At 37.1% G+C, this 16,358-nt stretch overlaps 1 protein-coding gene across 9 annotated transcripts in view; it reads right to left on the bottom strand.

Moving 5' to 3' along the window:
- The window catches only part of LOC119488564 (AP-1 complex subunit sigma-2), a 25,363-nt gene extending 9,789 nt beyond the window's left edge, over positions 1-15,574 (bottom strand). For 4 of the 9 annotated variants that reach the window (XM_037770338.1, XM_037770334.1, XM_037770335.1 and 1 more), the window contains exons 1-4: positions 15,438-15,574; positions 13,474-13,652; positions 11,218-11,326; positions 10,203-10,340 (exon numbers count right to left, since the gene is read on the bottom strand). In XM_037770338.1, coding sequence (XP_037626266.1) covers positions 10,203-10,340; positions 11,218-11,326; positions 13,474-13,652 — 426 coding nt within the window. In that variant the 5' untranslated portion in view covers positions 15,438-15,574. Of the gene's footprint in view, positions 1-156; positions 1,855-3,778; positions 3,842-9,212; positions 9,244-10,202; positions 10,341-11,217; positions 11,327-13,473; positions 13,653-15,437 lie in introns of those variants that run through there. The other 5 variants (XM_037770333.1, XM_037770336.1, XM_037770330.1 and 2 more) reach the window with 5 other exon arrangements.
- Between the last annotated feature and the right edge of the window lie 784 nt (positions 15,575-16,358).

Genomic DNA, 16,358 nt, shown 5'->3' on the forward strand with positions numbered 1-16,358 from the left:
AACAAACAATGAAATTATAATTAATGTTTACTAATTATTAGAAATGCTATAAACATCCATAGATAGATATTTGTAATACTTTGTTAATGGTTAATAATTGGTTTGTTAAACCGTCTACAAACATTATTTGGATGGCTATTATACAGATTATAATACCTTGTTAAATGGTTAAAAAATATTTTCTAAAGCACCAAAAACATTATTTAGATAGATAGTTAATATTTTTTTAATGTTTAATAATTAGTTTCTGGTCCATCTATCTATTTAATGTTTATAGATGTTTAAAAATAGTTCCTTAAAGGTTTACACATCATTTGATAATCAATAACAAATAATTAATATAGTATATAAAATGTTATATGTGCAACAATAAGCTGATAAATAGTTTAATAATGTAATCATAATGCGATTGTTATCATTTCTTATTAGCTATGATACAATATATAATTTATAAACTAATTATTTCATATTACACAAACTACTGATGAAATAACAGAAATTATAACATTACTATTGTTTAGTAAACATGATTAATTATAATTTCATTGTTTTTTAACACTAAAATAACTATTAACTAAGTTTAATTATCAATTATTTTACCATTTATAAATGATGGTTATTATAAAGTGTTGTGTTTAAATGTCTATTATTATTATTATCTTACAGTAGTTAATCAGTGCAAAGATAAAGTATTTATTTAGCATTAATCCCACTAATACCACTTACCTTCAGAGCGCGTTTTTTGCTATTTAATTAAATAGGAAATAATTAGGGTCTATAAATAATTTAAAAGATTTTTAAAATAACATAAATGTTAAAAAGCTATGAGGTCTTCTAGTGTGTGCTACGGTTTGTTCTGATTTAAAAACAATAACTAGAAATCACAGCAAGGACCTACAGTATACCAAACCTACAACGCAAATACATACGGTTTAAAATGAGAAAACAAAACTGATAAAGAAACGAGACCAATGACGGAACCAATAAAAATATGAACTATAACACTGATTGATGAACACCTCTTGGAAACAACAAACAGGAATCTGTGTTGAAGTAACAGCAGAACTCAGATCAGATCAGATTTTGTGATCTGGTGTTTTTACATTTAAATACCTTGAAGGCGTGCTGAGTACTTCGACACAGTCAGACACATCTGTGCACCACAGCTGGCAAACGTTACCCATAAATATTTAGAGTGGCAATACCAAAGAAACATAGAAGAACAACCACCTGTTTTTTTTACAGTGGTAATAATAAAGAGATGGAACTGGTGCAATGAAACCAATAATAAATGGACGAATGACAGGCACGTAACAATATATATCACCACTAAATAATATATTACATATAATCAATAAACATATTGATGACTAACTTCAGTATAAATGGATTTTCAATCCTCAGAAACAGGATATAAATCTCCAATAGAAATGTCTAATAAATGTTTTCATCATTTACTGTAAATTACTAAATGAATTGACACTTACGGAGTTAAATAGTGAGTCTAGAATACTGTTACACCCCTAATGAACCAATGGACCAATGGATCAATGGACCATTGGACCAATGGACCATTGGACCATTGGACCATTGGACCATTAGAACAATTAACCAATGGACCATTGGACCATTGGACCATTAGAACAATTAACCAATGGACCATTTGACCATTGGACCAATGAACCCTTGGACCAATGAACCCTTGGACCAATGAACCAATGATGGTACTCAGAGACAGAAAGGCGCACTGAGGAGCTCAGCATGCAGGTGGATAGCAGCAGCAGCATCAGCATCAGCAGCAGCAGCGATGGCAGCCAATCAGTACACAGGCACATTAAAGTACTCATGACGGGGCTGGAGGAGAGAAACGCACACAGCTTAGAAAACCGAGACAACACGGAGTCGTAACAGCCGCCTCATACAGACACTTCATTCACAGGACATGATGCAGGAGACGGCAGCAGGCTGGACGTATCACTTAAAATGACTTTTAAACTGTATTTCCTCATGTTTCTGTGACTAAGCGAGTAATGGGGACAGCGATTTCTGAGTGAGAACGCTGCAGACGACAGCCGCTAAACGAGCTGTAATGTAATCGGTTGGGGCAATTGTTGATAAATAATAAATATGAAGCTAGACCCACAGGTCTGTTAGCTTAGCTTAGCATAAAGACTGGAAATAGCGAGTCTGTCCCAAAATGTAAAACTATTCCTTTAAGGTGCTTTTTAATGGGACTGTTACTACTCATCCACAGTAAAACAAACTCTCAGTGGTTTTAAGTCCGTTTGAAGGTAAACTGAACAGTGAGCCTAATTTAGCTCACTTTTCTTTCGGAGAATGCGTCCACAAATCTGTCTTAAAAAAGCAGTGTGTAAGAACCGTGTTAACGCCGTTGGCCTCGCTCAGAGGCCATCCATACCATAATAACACTATTGTAGGAGCAACGGAAGTCAGACGGGGGCTGGCGGTACCACGGTTTAACACTCTACGGCTCACGTTACTTCAGTTTCACAAGCGTGTCGGAGAACTACGGTGGCCTTCAGGTAACGTAAAAAACTTGAAAGTCTCTCTCTAGAGCCAGAGTTTAGTTTGTCCGTTCTGGGCTGCTGTAGAAACATGTTGGAGCAACATGGTGGACTCCGTGACGAGGACCCGCTCCCTACGTAGATATAGACGGCTCATTCTAAGCTAACGAAAACACAACCATTCTTAGTTTCAGGTGACTATACACTAAAGAAAACATAGTTATGAATATTATAGGACTGAAACTTACGACTATTTTGAGAATTGATTAATCTGTTGATTAGTTTCAGTTGTGAAGAAATAAAAGATTCACTTTAGAGCTTCTCTGACTGATTGAATTATGTTATAGACAGTTTCAACAGAATTGCATTGCTAGGCAATAGGGACCATGTTTATTTCCTGTCAGCTGATGTCATTGACATACAATGTTTAGGTTTACAACTTTGAAATGGTCTATTAGCTACTCCAGTGTCTCTCCGACCTTATTTCAGCTAATTAGCATTAGATGAATCTGTTTGTTTTTAAATCAGAACCTGCAATCGTGCGTTCGCCTCTGCACTTTTCTCAGCTGTATCGTTAGTCTCTGCGTCCACCACTTTTCAAATGCTAGAGACAAAGGAGTTAGCGTCATTTCAATTCATCACGTGAGCTAGAAAAGCTGCAGCATTGGCTACTGCCCCCACGGAGACGTTACCACAGCGCATGTCATAACACAGACCCAACTAATCGATGACCAAATTCATTGCCAACTATTTTTATAATCGATTTTAATCAATAAGTTGTTGCAGCCCTAGAATATTATATTATATTTCTGCCAATAGATCCCCTTGAATCCTACACACTGGTCCTTTAAGTGAGGGGGAAAACACTATCAAATTCCCCTGAAAAGCAAAACATTTAATTTTTCAAAACATTTTAAACTAACAGATGTGGAAACATTTTCACCGCTTATTAAATAGTGTCACCGATCCAAATATGCAGATATGTAAACATATAAAACATCTGGTAGAGGACAGTGTCAATGAAATGTTACACATACATGGAAAACAAAGACAAACAGACTCAGACAGACTTTGTTTTCAATACAAACATGGATTGTCGGCTGTGGAAGACTAACTAGTGACACGAGACCAGGAACTAGACCAGGAACTAGACCAGGACCTAGACCAGGACCACGGTCTTGAGCTACACACAGACTGTTATAAACAGTTAGAGGACTAAATCTGAGGGCTCTAGCGGTATATAGAGTATTCACCTCAGCAGGTCTAATTCTGGAAAAGACCAGAGGACTCAGAGACCATATTTGGGACCATCACACCTGTGAGGCAAAGATTTGTATATAAGGACACGAATAAACAGAACAAAGCACCACTGGTCAGCATCTATCTACACACATCTACACATCTATGTGGTCGAGGGGATCAGGAGGTTAACCGTGCACCACAACAATAACGGCGCCCTCCTTCACGGGGACGTCTCGGCTCAATTTATCTCCGAGAGGGAAATCTTCTGAGGCATCATTATTCCAAAAGAAGATCTGCTTGCTGGCACCAAAGTAATGACCAGCTCCTGAGACGTGTTTCATTAAAGGCTTATTAAAATAACTTCAACCAAATCCCCTGTGGTATGTACCCCACATAATTACTACTGCACTATGCACTTACTGAAGCCTTAAAGCCAGAGGCACTCAATACCAATGTGCCCCAACCCAACCCACCATTATTTTTATATATATGCATTATGTTTTAAAGGGATGGCATTTATCTTTGTCTGAAATCATAAAAAAATCAGGGAATATTAGACCATGGTGCAGATTAATGTAGGAATATGTATTTTAATATATATTTTATTATTTCTTTTTTTTTTTTATTAAATGTATTTATTTCTTTATTTATATTTATATTAATATTAGTTTGAATATAGGAGTTATTTGATTTGTTAAACAAAATGTGACAATGTTCATGTAAAAAATCTATAAAATACTAATTACCAAAAAAAGCTAGAAGTGCCCTCGGAGAGCGCAGACCTCCGCCAAGGCAGGTTTCATGTACGTCGCTGCCCTGACCCTCAGTTTAAGTGTACGCTATATTAAGTATATTTTCACCTCTTTACCTCACTGTCAGACAGCCCTTTCTGACGGGGAACTGAAGCTGTTATCTACTGTATGCTCTCTTCAAAGCCACCAGACTCCATTCACAAAAACAGTGATTTAACTTCTCAGAACAAAGGAGTTGCTGGTCTAGCGCAGCATCGATCGGTTAGTTTGTTTTCTGTAGTATGTTCGCTATAGTACAGTTTGTTCTCTACAGCATGTTCTCTACTGTACAGTACATTCTCTATAGTACAGTTTGTTCTCTACAGTACAGTTTGTTCTCTATAGTACAGTTTCTTCTCTACAGTACAATACGTTCTCTAAAGTATGTTCTCTACAGTACAGTTTGTTCTCTACAGTTTGTTCTCTACAGTACAGTTTGTTCTCTACAGCATGTTCTCTACTGTACAGTACATTCTCTATAGTACAGTTTGTTCTCTACAGTACAGTTTGTTCTCTATAGTACAGTTTCTTCTCTACAGTACAATACGTTCTCTAAAGTATGTTCTCTACAGTACAGTTTGTTCTCTACAGTTTGTTCTCTATAGTACAGTTTGTTCACTACAGTACAGTTTGTTCTCTATAGTACAGTTTGTTCTCTACAGTATAGTTTGTTCTTTATAGTAGTTTGTTCTCTACAGTATAGTTTGTTCTCTACAGTACAGTTTGTTCTCTACAGTATAGTTTGTTCTCTATAGTACAGTTTGTTCTCTACAGTATAGTTTGTTCTCCATAGTACAGTTTGTTCTCTACAGTACAGTTTGTTCTCTATAGTACAGTTTGTTCTCTACAGTATAGTTTGTTCTTTATAGTAGTTTGTTCTCTACAGTACAGTTTGTTCTCTATAGTACAGTTTGTTCTCTACAGTACAGTACGTTCTCTAAAGTATGTTCTCTACAGTATAGTTTGTTCTCTACAGTATGTTTTCTATAGTACAGTTTGTTCTCTACAGTTTGTTCTCTATAGTACAGTTTGTTCTCTACAGTACAGTTTGTTCTCTACAGTATGTTCTCTATAGTATAGTTTGTTCTCTACAGTACAATATGTTCTCTACAGTACAGTATTTTCGCTATGGTTTGTTCTCTACAGTACGCTCTCTATAGTACAGTATGCTCTCTACAGTAGTTTTCTCTCTATAGTACAGTTTGCTCTCTATAGTACAGTATGTTCTCTACAGTACAGTTTGCTCTCTATAGTACGTATGTTCTCTATAGTACAGTATGTTCTCTACAGTACAGTTTGCTCTCTATAGTATGTATGTTCTCTACAGTACAGTTTTCTCTCTATAGTACAGTTTGCTCTCTATAGTAGAGTTTGCTCTCTACAGTACAGTTTGCTCTCTATAGTACGTATGTTCTCTATAGTACAGTATGTTCTCTACAGTACAGTTTGCTCTCTACAGTACAGTTTGCTCTCTACAGTACAGTTTGCTCTCTACAGTACAGTACGTTCTCTACAGTACACCGGTTCTCTATAGTACAGTAAGTTCTCTATAGTACAGCTACCTGACTGTAAATCAGTGAACAGTTTGTCCTCAGGGATTACAGACTTGGCTGCATTTCACAGCTACTCTAATGGTAACGGGCCACTGTTGGATTTCATACAGTAGTGTTTCCTGACTTTATTGCTCATTTCTTAATTTACTTTAGACCACTTTGTGTTCCAAGTTAGTTAACATGAATTTAAAAGTCAGTTGAGTTTGTGAACTTCGGTGCCCTCACGCTCAAATTTTGCAAAAATCTTTCCTGATGAAGGTCAAAAAGAAAGTTGCAAACATTTTTCCTGATGAAGGTTTTAGCACTGAAACATTGTAAATAAATGTTGTTTTGAAAGTTAGACAGTGTGCAAGAGTTTGTTTGCAAGGTTTATTCTGCAGCACGTGTTACTATATACTACTGTTCTTACTATGTTATTTCAAACTGCCTTAGTACGTATCTTTATCACAAATTTGAGGATTCTTTGCCAAAACCTTTGGTTTGGTTGTATGTAAATAATTCCTCAATAGTCCAGTATTGGTCATTCTTTTTTTCAATTGGATGTTAATGGTTTATCAGCGGTGACCTCATTTTGCTTCCCAGAACTCATTAACGGCGTTCTTTTGGCTCACTACCTAACGGACTAAATGTTGAGCAAACAAATCCAGCAGACCCTTCAGGTCTAGACGAGACTGTCTATCTAGACTATTGTGTGGTTCCAACATTAAAAACTGCCTTTACAAGATCATGTTGTTTTACATCGTCTATAGAAATTCAAATAATCCTTTAAATAGGTCTCATTAATTCTCTGAACACAAGGTAAAGATATCTGAATAATGTTTCAGCTGTTGGTTTTGATATGTGGCATTAATGTACTGGAGCTGAGACACAGCGGTGGTGTCTGCTGGTTTACTGCTGAATCCTGACGGCAGTGACACACTGTGTGTTCTGTTACTGTGATTATGAAATGCTAATCTGGGCCAGAAGTGTTTGTGTGGTCTCAGCAGTGAAGACAATGAGTCTTTTGTTTCTGGGCTGCAACCTGAGCTCTCCTCACTTCAACCGTCACATAAGTCTGAGAGGAATGTGAGCAATTTAGAGAAATCGTTTGAAATATTTTAGTGACACTGAAAGAGAGAACAACATGAATGTAAATGTAATAAGTGATGGAATTCCCTTTAGGTTTTCAGGAGTCTAATGTGGAGAAAGACATAAAAGTTCCTTCTCTCAACTACTGAATGTACCTTGTATGTTTAGTATTAACATTTTTCACGTAGATATGCTGCTGAAGACAACACGTTCTCAGTCCCAACTCGTCAGGTACGCTTAGTCAGGACTAGGGCTCGTTATCGGTACTCAATACCTTTAAGGTATCGACAGAAATAACCCAAAACCAAGGAGTATCGACACTTCTCCAATCAAACGATACCTGCATTTGATTGTTTTTGTGCCCAGATTTAGAAAGAAATTACTATTTGAATGTTTTTTCTCGCAGCCAATCACTGCAAGCGTTCTTCGATTTAATGCGACGTGTGATTGGCCCACTAACGCAGCAGCTCGGCTCTGAACACGGCTCTGAGTCAGCCTGAGTCACCACCGTGGGTCAGGGGACGACGTCATCAGGGGTAACGCCATATGAGCGCTGTGCAGTGTGGCGGCGATTAGCTAGCCAGTGGGACACACAGAAACACAGCTTCCATTCACATGATGGGTATCGAATGAAGTATTCTATTGGTATCGGTAACATTTGAAGGGTATTGGTACTGGCCCTACCCCTTTAGCTTAATTTTTCAACATGCAGGGTGATCCGATAGACTTCAACAGGTACCGTTACGTTACGTACGTGATGTAATTACGTCACATTACTACTTGGTTAGTTTTAGAAAAAGATGACAGTTTGGGTTAAAATAAGTATGTTTGTTATGTAACTTAAGTAAGTTAACTACGTTAAGTATGTGACGTAAGTTAAGTACATTACGTAACTTAAAATAAGTCAACGTTGAGTTTTGGTTTCACACAAGACAATAACCGTGGTTTCCTGGGTGAAAGTCCAATGTTTGTTGGACCCGTCGATCCACTCCGACCTCCTCCCTACACAGACTCTCTCGCTCTTTATACTACATCACGTGACTTCCTCTTTTACTCCTGTGTTGATTAATATCGCCACGAGAGGCAGCCCTGCACGTCCAAAAACAGACGCTAGAGGGGTACATGGAGCATCATAGCTTGACCACAGACTGTATGTAAGAAATGGATGTAGTCATTGTGACCTCACCCATTGGTTTGTGGACTACGGTTTTGAAGCGTCGAGTTTGGCATTTTGTCCGCCGCCATCTTGGTTTTTGGAACCAGAAGTAACACGAGAGGGCGGAGCTAAGTACAACCAAACATGTTATAATTAACTTTCATGAAGTGAAAACACACTGTGAAAGGGTTAAAGTTGTAAGACGAAAACACGGACTACTCCCAGACCGGACAACGCCGTGGTAGCGACCTGTCAATCACAAGGTAGCCCCGCCCTAAAGCATCCCCTGCTTTATGGTCTATCTGACTCTAAATGGGACCATCATTTACTAAATGAACATCATACTGTATTGAAGAAGACTTGGAACTAGAGATTGAGACCATAAACTCATGTTTACAATGTTTCCTGAGGTAATAAATCAAGAGAGAAGTAGGCTCATTTTCTCAGAGACTTCTATACAACCAGAGGAGTCGCCCCCTGCTGGCTGGTAGAGAGGATGCAGGTTTAAGGCACTTCAGCATTGGCTTCACTTTTTTCAGACCCGGAGGTTGCCGGCTGAGTTTAAAGTGTAAGGCCACTGACCGAGCTGCTGTATTTGAGTTGAGAATGAGAACGTGTTGCTGAAGAAGAGTTATTGGTTAGTGCCTACTAGGATTACAGTTACATCAGCGATATCAGAGGGTTGAAGTCAGTACGAAGCAGAAAAACACACCAGCAACCTCCACATCTACAGTCTATTACCTGACTCTTGACATGTTGCTGGTATGTTGTTTCTGCTGGTGAATCTACAGAACATCTACGGCTACTGATCTAACACTACAGCTACAGCTACAGCTACAGCTACAGCAAGGGTTATTTGGGTTTTTACGAACTGTACCTGCAAACAGGCGCATCTGAAAGTCTATATTCTGCAAATCACAACAGTAAAAGAAGAATACACAGGCAAAGAGAGAGAAATCAAAATCAAGATCAAGCACACTAAATGAGAGACAATCAAGCACAGTGAAGCCAATGAAAGGAAAATCACAACAAGTAAAACAGGTGTCACTTTCTAAAGGGAAATCTAATTACAGTACAATTTCTCGAGTATTTTTTAGCTGCTTTTACTTTTCTGTGATACAAGCACTCCGACTTGAATACAATTTAAAGTTGTACGATTTTTACAAACTCAAATCGCATTTTTGATACCATGTATGGATGTAAATTTTTCTGCAGTAGCTGATCAATGTATTCACATTCAGTAATTACCTCTCTATATAATAGTTTTCATTGTAAGCACTGGATTCAAATTGACTTTAGACACATAAAGATTGTGCCGCTTTTGAGGCCGCTAAACCTTCACAAATAAGACAAATAGCATCTCGGTGCTCCTGTGCTATTTACACTTTTTAAAATAGGTAATTATGCAGATATTTGGCACAAAATCAGCCCCTTTCTATGCAAATAAGCATCACTGAAAAAAACAGTCCAATTCACAAAGATCAGCGCTGTGATGGGCAACAGTGATAGTAGCCAGGCATCGGTAGGTGACGGTTGTGTCACAAAAAATAAATGAAAAAAGCTCCTGTACATGTCATTTTTGAAAATACATGAGAAAAAAAACAAGAAAAAAATAAATGAAAATAAGGTTATTATGTAAAACAAATAAACAAAATATTGTTTCTCTCTCCCTCCACAAAAAAAAAAAAAAAAAAGGCCAAATTGCACTCAATTGCAAAACTTTATGGCCGTTTCTGCGCTGTAATATCACAATAGCGCAATATCTTTAGTGAATCGGACCTTGAGACGGGGCAGAGAGCTGTTGCAAGTGATGCACAATTCATGGTGCCATCAGTGGTCTTTTCGAGAGATTCGTTAGATGTCTTACCTCCTGGAGCAAGTCAGCCTGCTCGATGGCCTTCAACACGTTCTTTTTAGACGTCTCCTGAGCTTCTCCGCCCAGCAAGAACTCATCCAGGATGAAGTACGCCTTCTCAAAGTTGAAGATAATGTCCAGCTCACAAACCTGTAATTGACAAAAAACAAAAGAGAACATTAATTATGAATGTTTTAAGTCTAGGTTGAACAGGTGGGAAACAGGATGGCATGGATACCAGAAGTCAAAGTTAACGTGATAATAACGCGTTAACGCAAATTGGTTTTAACGCCACTAATTTCTTTAACGTATTAACGCAACTTGCGATTTTTAGGTTGTAGTGGTCTCAGTTTTAAAGTTAGAGTGAAGATACTGGTATCATATGATACTAAAAAAACTGATGAATCCATCGGTACCAACCATGTCATACTAGCTTGTCATGAAGGAGGTTAAATAATGCTCCCAACTGGGGCTAAATTTTGTCGAGGAAAAACTGTCATGTCCATTTTCAAAGGGGTCCCTTGACCTCTGACCTCCAGATGTGTGAATGTAAATGGGTTCTATGGGTACCCACGAGTCTCCCCTTTACAGACATGCCCACTTTATGATAATCACATGCAGTTTGGGGCAAGTCATAGTCAAGTCAGCACACTGACACACTGACAGCTGTTGTTGTCTGTTGGGCTGCAGTTTGCCATGTTATGATGGGAGCATATTGTTTTATGCTAAATACAGTACCTGTGAGGGTTTCTGGACAATATCTGTCATTGATTTGTGTTGTTAGTTGATTTCCGATAATAAATATATACATACATTTTTATAAATCAGCATATTTGTCCACTCCCATGTTGAGAAGAGTATTAAATACTTGACAGATCTCACTTTAAAGGTACATTTAGAACTGATAAAAAATGTGCAATTCATTTGGAATTAATCACGATCAACTATGGATTAAATATTTTGATGAATTGACCGCCCCTATGGATACACATCATATAAAAGAATAATAGAAACATCAGAAACGTACACTGCCAAAGTATTTGTCCAGCAGCTCCACATATCTGTGGATGATCTCCAGAGTGATGAGCTCGTTGTCCTGGTCCTCGATGGCACAGCAGAAGTACAGGCTGGCATATCTGCAACACAGTCACACAACAGATAACTTCAACTAAACCATAGACTTTAAAAAAAGAATCAGAGATGCCATGATGACGGGTGACTGGCCAGTTGACAGCTGATCAGCCATGATGACGGGTGACCGGCCTTTCAGCCTCATATATCAGATTTTTTTCGCCGGTCACATTTACACACGTGCTGCTTGATGGTTTTACGTCATGCACACAGCGGCACAGAGAGTAACGTCACAGACACACCAAGGTGATTTTTCATTCATTTATATTTTATTTTAGTTTGACTTTTCAATTTTGTTTTAGTTTTAGTTAGTTTTTTTATTTAGCTTAGTTTCAGTTTTTCACTGCTTATTTTTGTTTTAATTTCAGTTTTAGTTTATTATAATAACCCTGAGCCACACACACACACATCATGTCGTCGGTGTGGAAGTTCTTTGGTGTGAGTGAAGAAGAACATAAAGCTTGCAAAACATAAAGTGGAATATACTGCAATTCATTTTCAGTTGGATTTTATTTGTCCAGTAACCGTGAGCACTTTATTTTACTGCCCAGGATATAATAAGCGTTTTCAGTTCAAAATGGCGGCAGCGGCTGTTGTCAAAAAACACCAGAGTTTCGTCTCTTTGCTGCTATACTCTTTGCCTCGGATAAAAGTATGAAAGCGTTTGTTTTTACACGCTACATGTGAACGCATGTAAACATGTTTTAGTCGAAACACAAAATACATGTATGAACCTGAAAATGAGCATCATATGTCCCTTTTAATAGTCAATGTTTTAGTACGAACATACAACTGAATTTGTTTTCCAAGAAAGAAAAGTTGTTTTCAATTATAGTTCTTAGAAAGTCAAACTTTAAACAAAAATCACAAATCGTCCAAGAAAACTGCAATTGGTGCATCTCTAAAAGTAATCTTCCATCGTGAAAACATCAACCTGATGAAGTAAATATAAGAAGCTGACTTTATGCATGCTTATAAAGTGTCTCCCAGCTCACTGTAATAGTGCTGACGGAGCACTCCTGCTGTTTACTGTGTTCAGGGTATTCATTTAAAAGCCAGAAGCCGGATGCAGAAGGCTGTGCGAGTTAAGCCTCATGGTTCTTTATCCCCGATAATCCCGAAGGCACTCTTTAAGCATGTGATGATTGGTTAATAAAGGAGCTGGTCAGTTGATCCCTCACAACCAGCGGGCGAGGACGGCACAACGGACTCGGCTGTAGATTTTAGAAAAATAAAAAAATACTGGAGCAAGTCTCAAACTCAACAGGACTGAAGGTTGTCGGCATTATCGATATGATTTATATTCCTGAACTGTTTCATGGTCCATCCATCCTCGTCTGCTGTCTGCAAGTGAATGAAAGACTGTTGCACAGAGCGGTGAAACTTGGTGTTCTTTAACCGTAGCTGACTCATAGAGCAAACCAAAAGGCAAGAGGAGGTCAACGGGTCAAACCTTTCACAGTGACTGCGTTTACATGCACACTAATATTCCACTATTATTCCAAATATGACAATATTGTGAATTTGATAAGGGTCATGTAAACAGCATATTCTGTTTGGATATTCTGCACGCTGTGATGTGTGGCGAGCGCAGCTCAAACATGAGCTCAAACTGCGCTGTGTCGCGAGCATAGACTGCTCTCATCCGCCGGGAAACGACAGCTGGTGTAGCTCTATAGTCGTCCGGGTGGAAACAGTAGAGATCATACACACTGATCAGTTCCAGAAACATATTGAGATAACGAAAAGGAAAAAAAAGTGTGAAAATGTGCCATAAATGGGGAGAAATACGGGAGAACTGTGACCCCCCGGGAGGAAACCAGGAGAGGGGTAATGAAAAACGGGAGTCTCCCGGGAAAATCTGGAGGGTTGGCAAGTATGTCAGCGACTCGAGTCCTGTGCTTGTCCCCGTCAGGTCACCCGGGTTCACCAGTAGCCTGCCTGTCCGTCTGTTGTCACAGCAACAGGATATAATGAGGCAAAATTAAGGAGACAAATTTCCTGTTGTAGTCTGAGTGTTGTCATGATGCTTCCGTCACTCTGATAACACCACGTCCTGCTTCTCCAGCTGAACGACAGGTGTATGAACTGTCCAGAGAAGTATGAAACATCCTGTTCAACCAGAGAGCATTTTACTATAAACAAGTCTCACCTCTTATAAACAACTTTGAGGTCTCTCCACTCCAGAAAACTGCACATTTTGGGCTTTCGAGCCAGGACCGTCTGTACCAACTCCCTGGTGATCTTCTTTTTCTCCTTATCAGACAAAGGCACGTACCACTTCTGAAGCCGCAGCTTTCCTTGTCGACTGAACAGGAGCATGAACTGCATCTGAAATGAAGAGATGAGGAGAAAAACAACTCAGAGCAGCTGTGAAACACAATGATGAAGGAGCGGGAGGCTGAATCCACAGAAAACAGACAGAAAGCATTCAGGACACATCTCATCACTGTTTATGTGAAACCAGATCAGAGTATCAGGCCTGTATCATGTACAAATAAAGCAAATATGTATTCATTTCTTACACTGTTTTATTAAATGTTATATTCTCTTGGCTCTTTAATGACTGACCTAATGTTTTTGATTGTATTTGAATGTCCTTTTTTATAATGTGTTTCTTCTGCACTTTGTCTCGATGCTTTTGATGTTTTATGTAAAGCACTTTGAGTTGCCTTGTTGATGAAATGTGCTAAATAAATAAACTTGTCATTGCATTGCATTTTTAAGTAGATAAATAGATAAATTTCATCATGCAAGATGATATATTGGTCTAATAATTTAGGAGATGATCACCTCGTGAATAGAGGAGAAATGCTTTATAATACTTTTTGAGGAGTTTTTTTTTTCTCCATATCCGAAGCGAGGGTCTCTAAGGGCTATGGAAGTCCCTTTCTGCCACTAAAAAAAAAAATAAGATGAAAACTTAGTTTTGTGATGAAAGTCATTATAATCATAAACTTTCTCAAAATAATGATTTAGTACCTCAAAACAACAAAATTCTAATACTAAGTCATTATTTTTGAGATATTAAGTCATTATTTTGAGATACTGAGTCATTATTTTGCGATATTTAGTCATTTTGTGATATGTCATTTTAACTTAATAACATATTCTGAGATACTAAGTCATTATTTTGAGATACTGGGTTATTATTTTGCGATACTAAGTCATTATTTTGCGATACCTAGTCATTATTTTGAGATACTAAGACATTATTTTGAGATACTAACTCATTATTTTGAGATACTAAGTCACTATTTTGAGATACTAAGTCATCATTTTCTTTAATCAAAAGGCTAAGTGTTCATATAATTTTTTTTCTTTTACTGGCAGCAATGGTCTCCCATACAGGACAGAGGGTGTAAAGAGTTGTGATGTTGGGCTGAATAAATATAAATAAAACTGTTTTTGAGGTATTAAGTCATTGTTTTGAGATACTAAGTCATTGTTTTGAGATATTAACTCTTTATTTTGCAATATTTAGTCATTATTTTAAGATGCTAACTCATTATTTTGAGATTTTAAGTCATGTTCTCGAGATACCAAGTCTCCTTTTTTTTTTAATCACAAAGCCAAGTTTTCATCTTATTTGTTTTTCTTTTATTGGCAGCAGTGCGCTTCCATACAGGACAGAGGGTGTAAAGAGTCGTGATTTTGGGCTGAATAAATATAAATAAAACTGACTTGACTAGATATTAAGAGCCAGACTGATTCTGACAATTTGAGCTAATTTAAGGAAATTATTACTGTGACAAGAAACTAGCAAAATGCGAAACAAATCACTGATAACAGCAGTTAGTTAGTGAAGCTGTGTGTGCTGCTGCTGCAGGTGTTTAACATAAACAGCATTTAACTTCAACATTCAACATTCAACATGTTTTAAATTCGAGACACTGAAATAAATACCGAGACATTTTTATAAACCATTAAAACCGTTAAATCCGTTGAGTTCAGTTAAACCATCATGTCTCGTCTTCAGCCGTTAATCAACACATCGTTATTCAGCGGCTAGTATTAGCATGTTCTGGTTCAGGTCTGTTTGTAATGGTACATGTCACCGACCCGGTTCTGTTATATTATAGTATAAAAGGTGTAAACAGACAGAGTGAAACTCACCGTGAAGATCAGCAGACTGTCTGCTTCCCTCTGAAGAGATCAACTAACCGTCCACCGCCTCCTCACACACACACACAGTCACTGAGGGCTCCGAGGCTTCTGATTGGACGATGAAGCCCTCACAACGCTGCTCATTGGCTAATATTCTGTTAATAGTCCCCGCCTATCCAAACCTTTAACTTCCTACCGTGGAGGTGATTGGCTGGTATACACGTCAATCAAAACACAAGGATACGTTATTGTCAAAATCATCAGCTGAATGTTTAAATTTTACTTTAATTCAGGTAAAATAAAATGAAATGAAACAAAATAATATTAAATTAAATTAAATTAAATTAAATTAAAATTAAATTAAATTAAATTAAATTAAAATAAATAAATAAATAAATAATGGAATAACCAGGATGCCAAATAGTGTGTTTGATATGGTGGACAACATTACAAATAATATTAAATAAATAAAAAAACAAAAAAAAAAAATAAATACAAAATTAAAAAATGTTAAATATTACAAATAAAAAATAAAAAATAAAAAAATGTCAAAAATAAATTTAATTGTTGTTTTTTTCATTTTATTTTTTCTGTAGCTGCTTGCCAATTTTGTATTGATTAGTACACGGACATTTGTGATTATATATATATATTTTTTTACTCTATTGGTGATCTATCAATTTGTAACCCCACCCTATATAATTTTGCTTAAATACCAATAACAAAATTGATCACAAAAAAAATATTTAATTTAATTAAAAAATATATATTAAAATAATAATTAAAAAAATTATAATAGAAAGTAAAAATTAAATTAAAATTTAAAAATGTAAAATTTAAAATTAATTCACATAATAAACAACAACAACACAAACAGAAATAAACAAAAAGAAATACAATTTTGTGCAAGACTAAAAAATGTAAATATTA

Source organism: Sebastes umbrosus, chromosome 5, assembly GCF_015220745.1.
Source record: "Sebastes umbrosus isolate fSebUmb1 chromosome 5, fSebUmb1.pri, whole genome shotgun sequence".
Lineage (NCBI taxonomy): Eukaryota > Metazoa > Chordata > Actinopteri > Perciformes > Sebastidae > Sebastes > Sebastes umbrosus.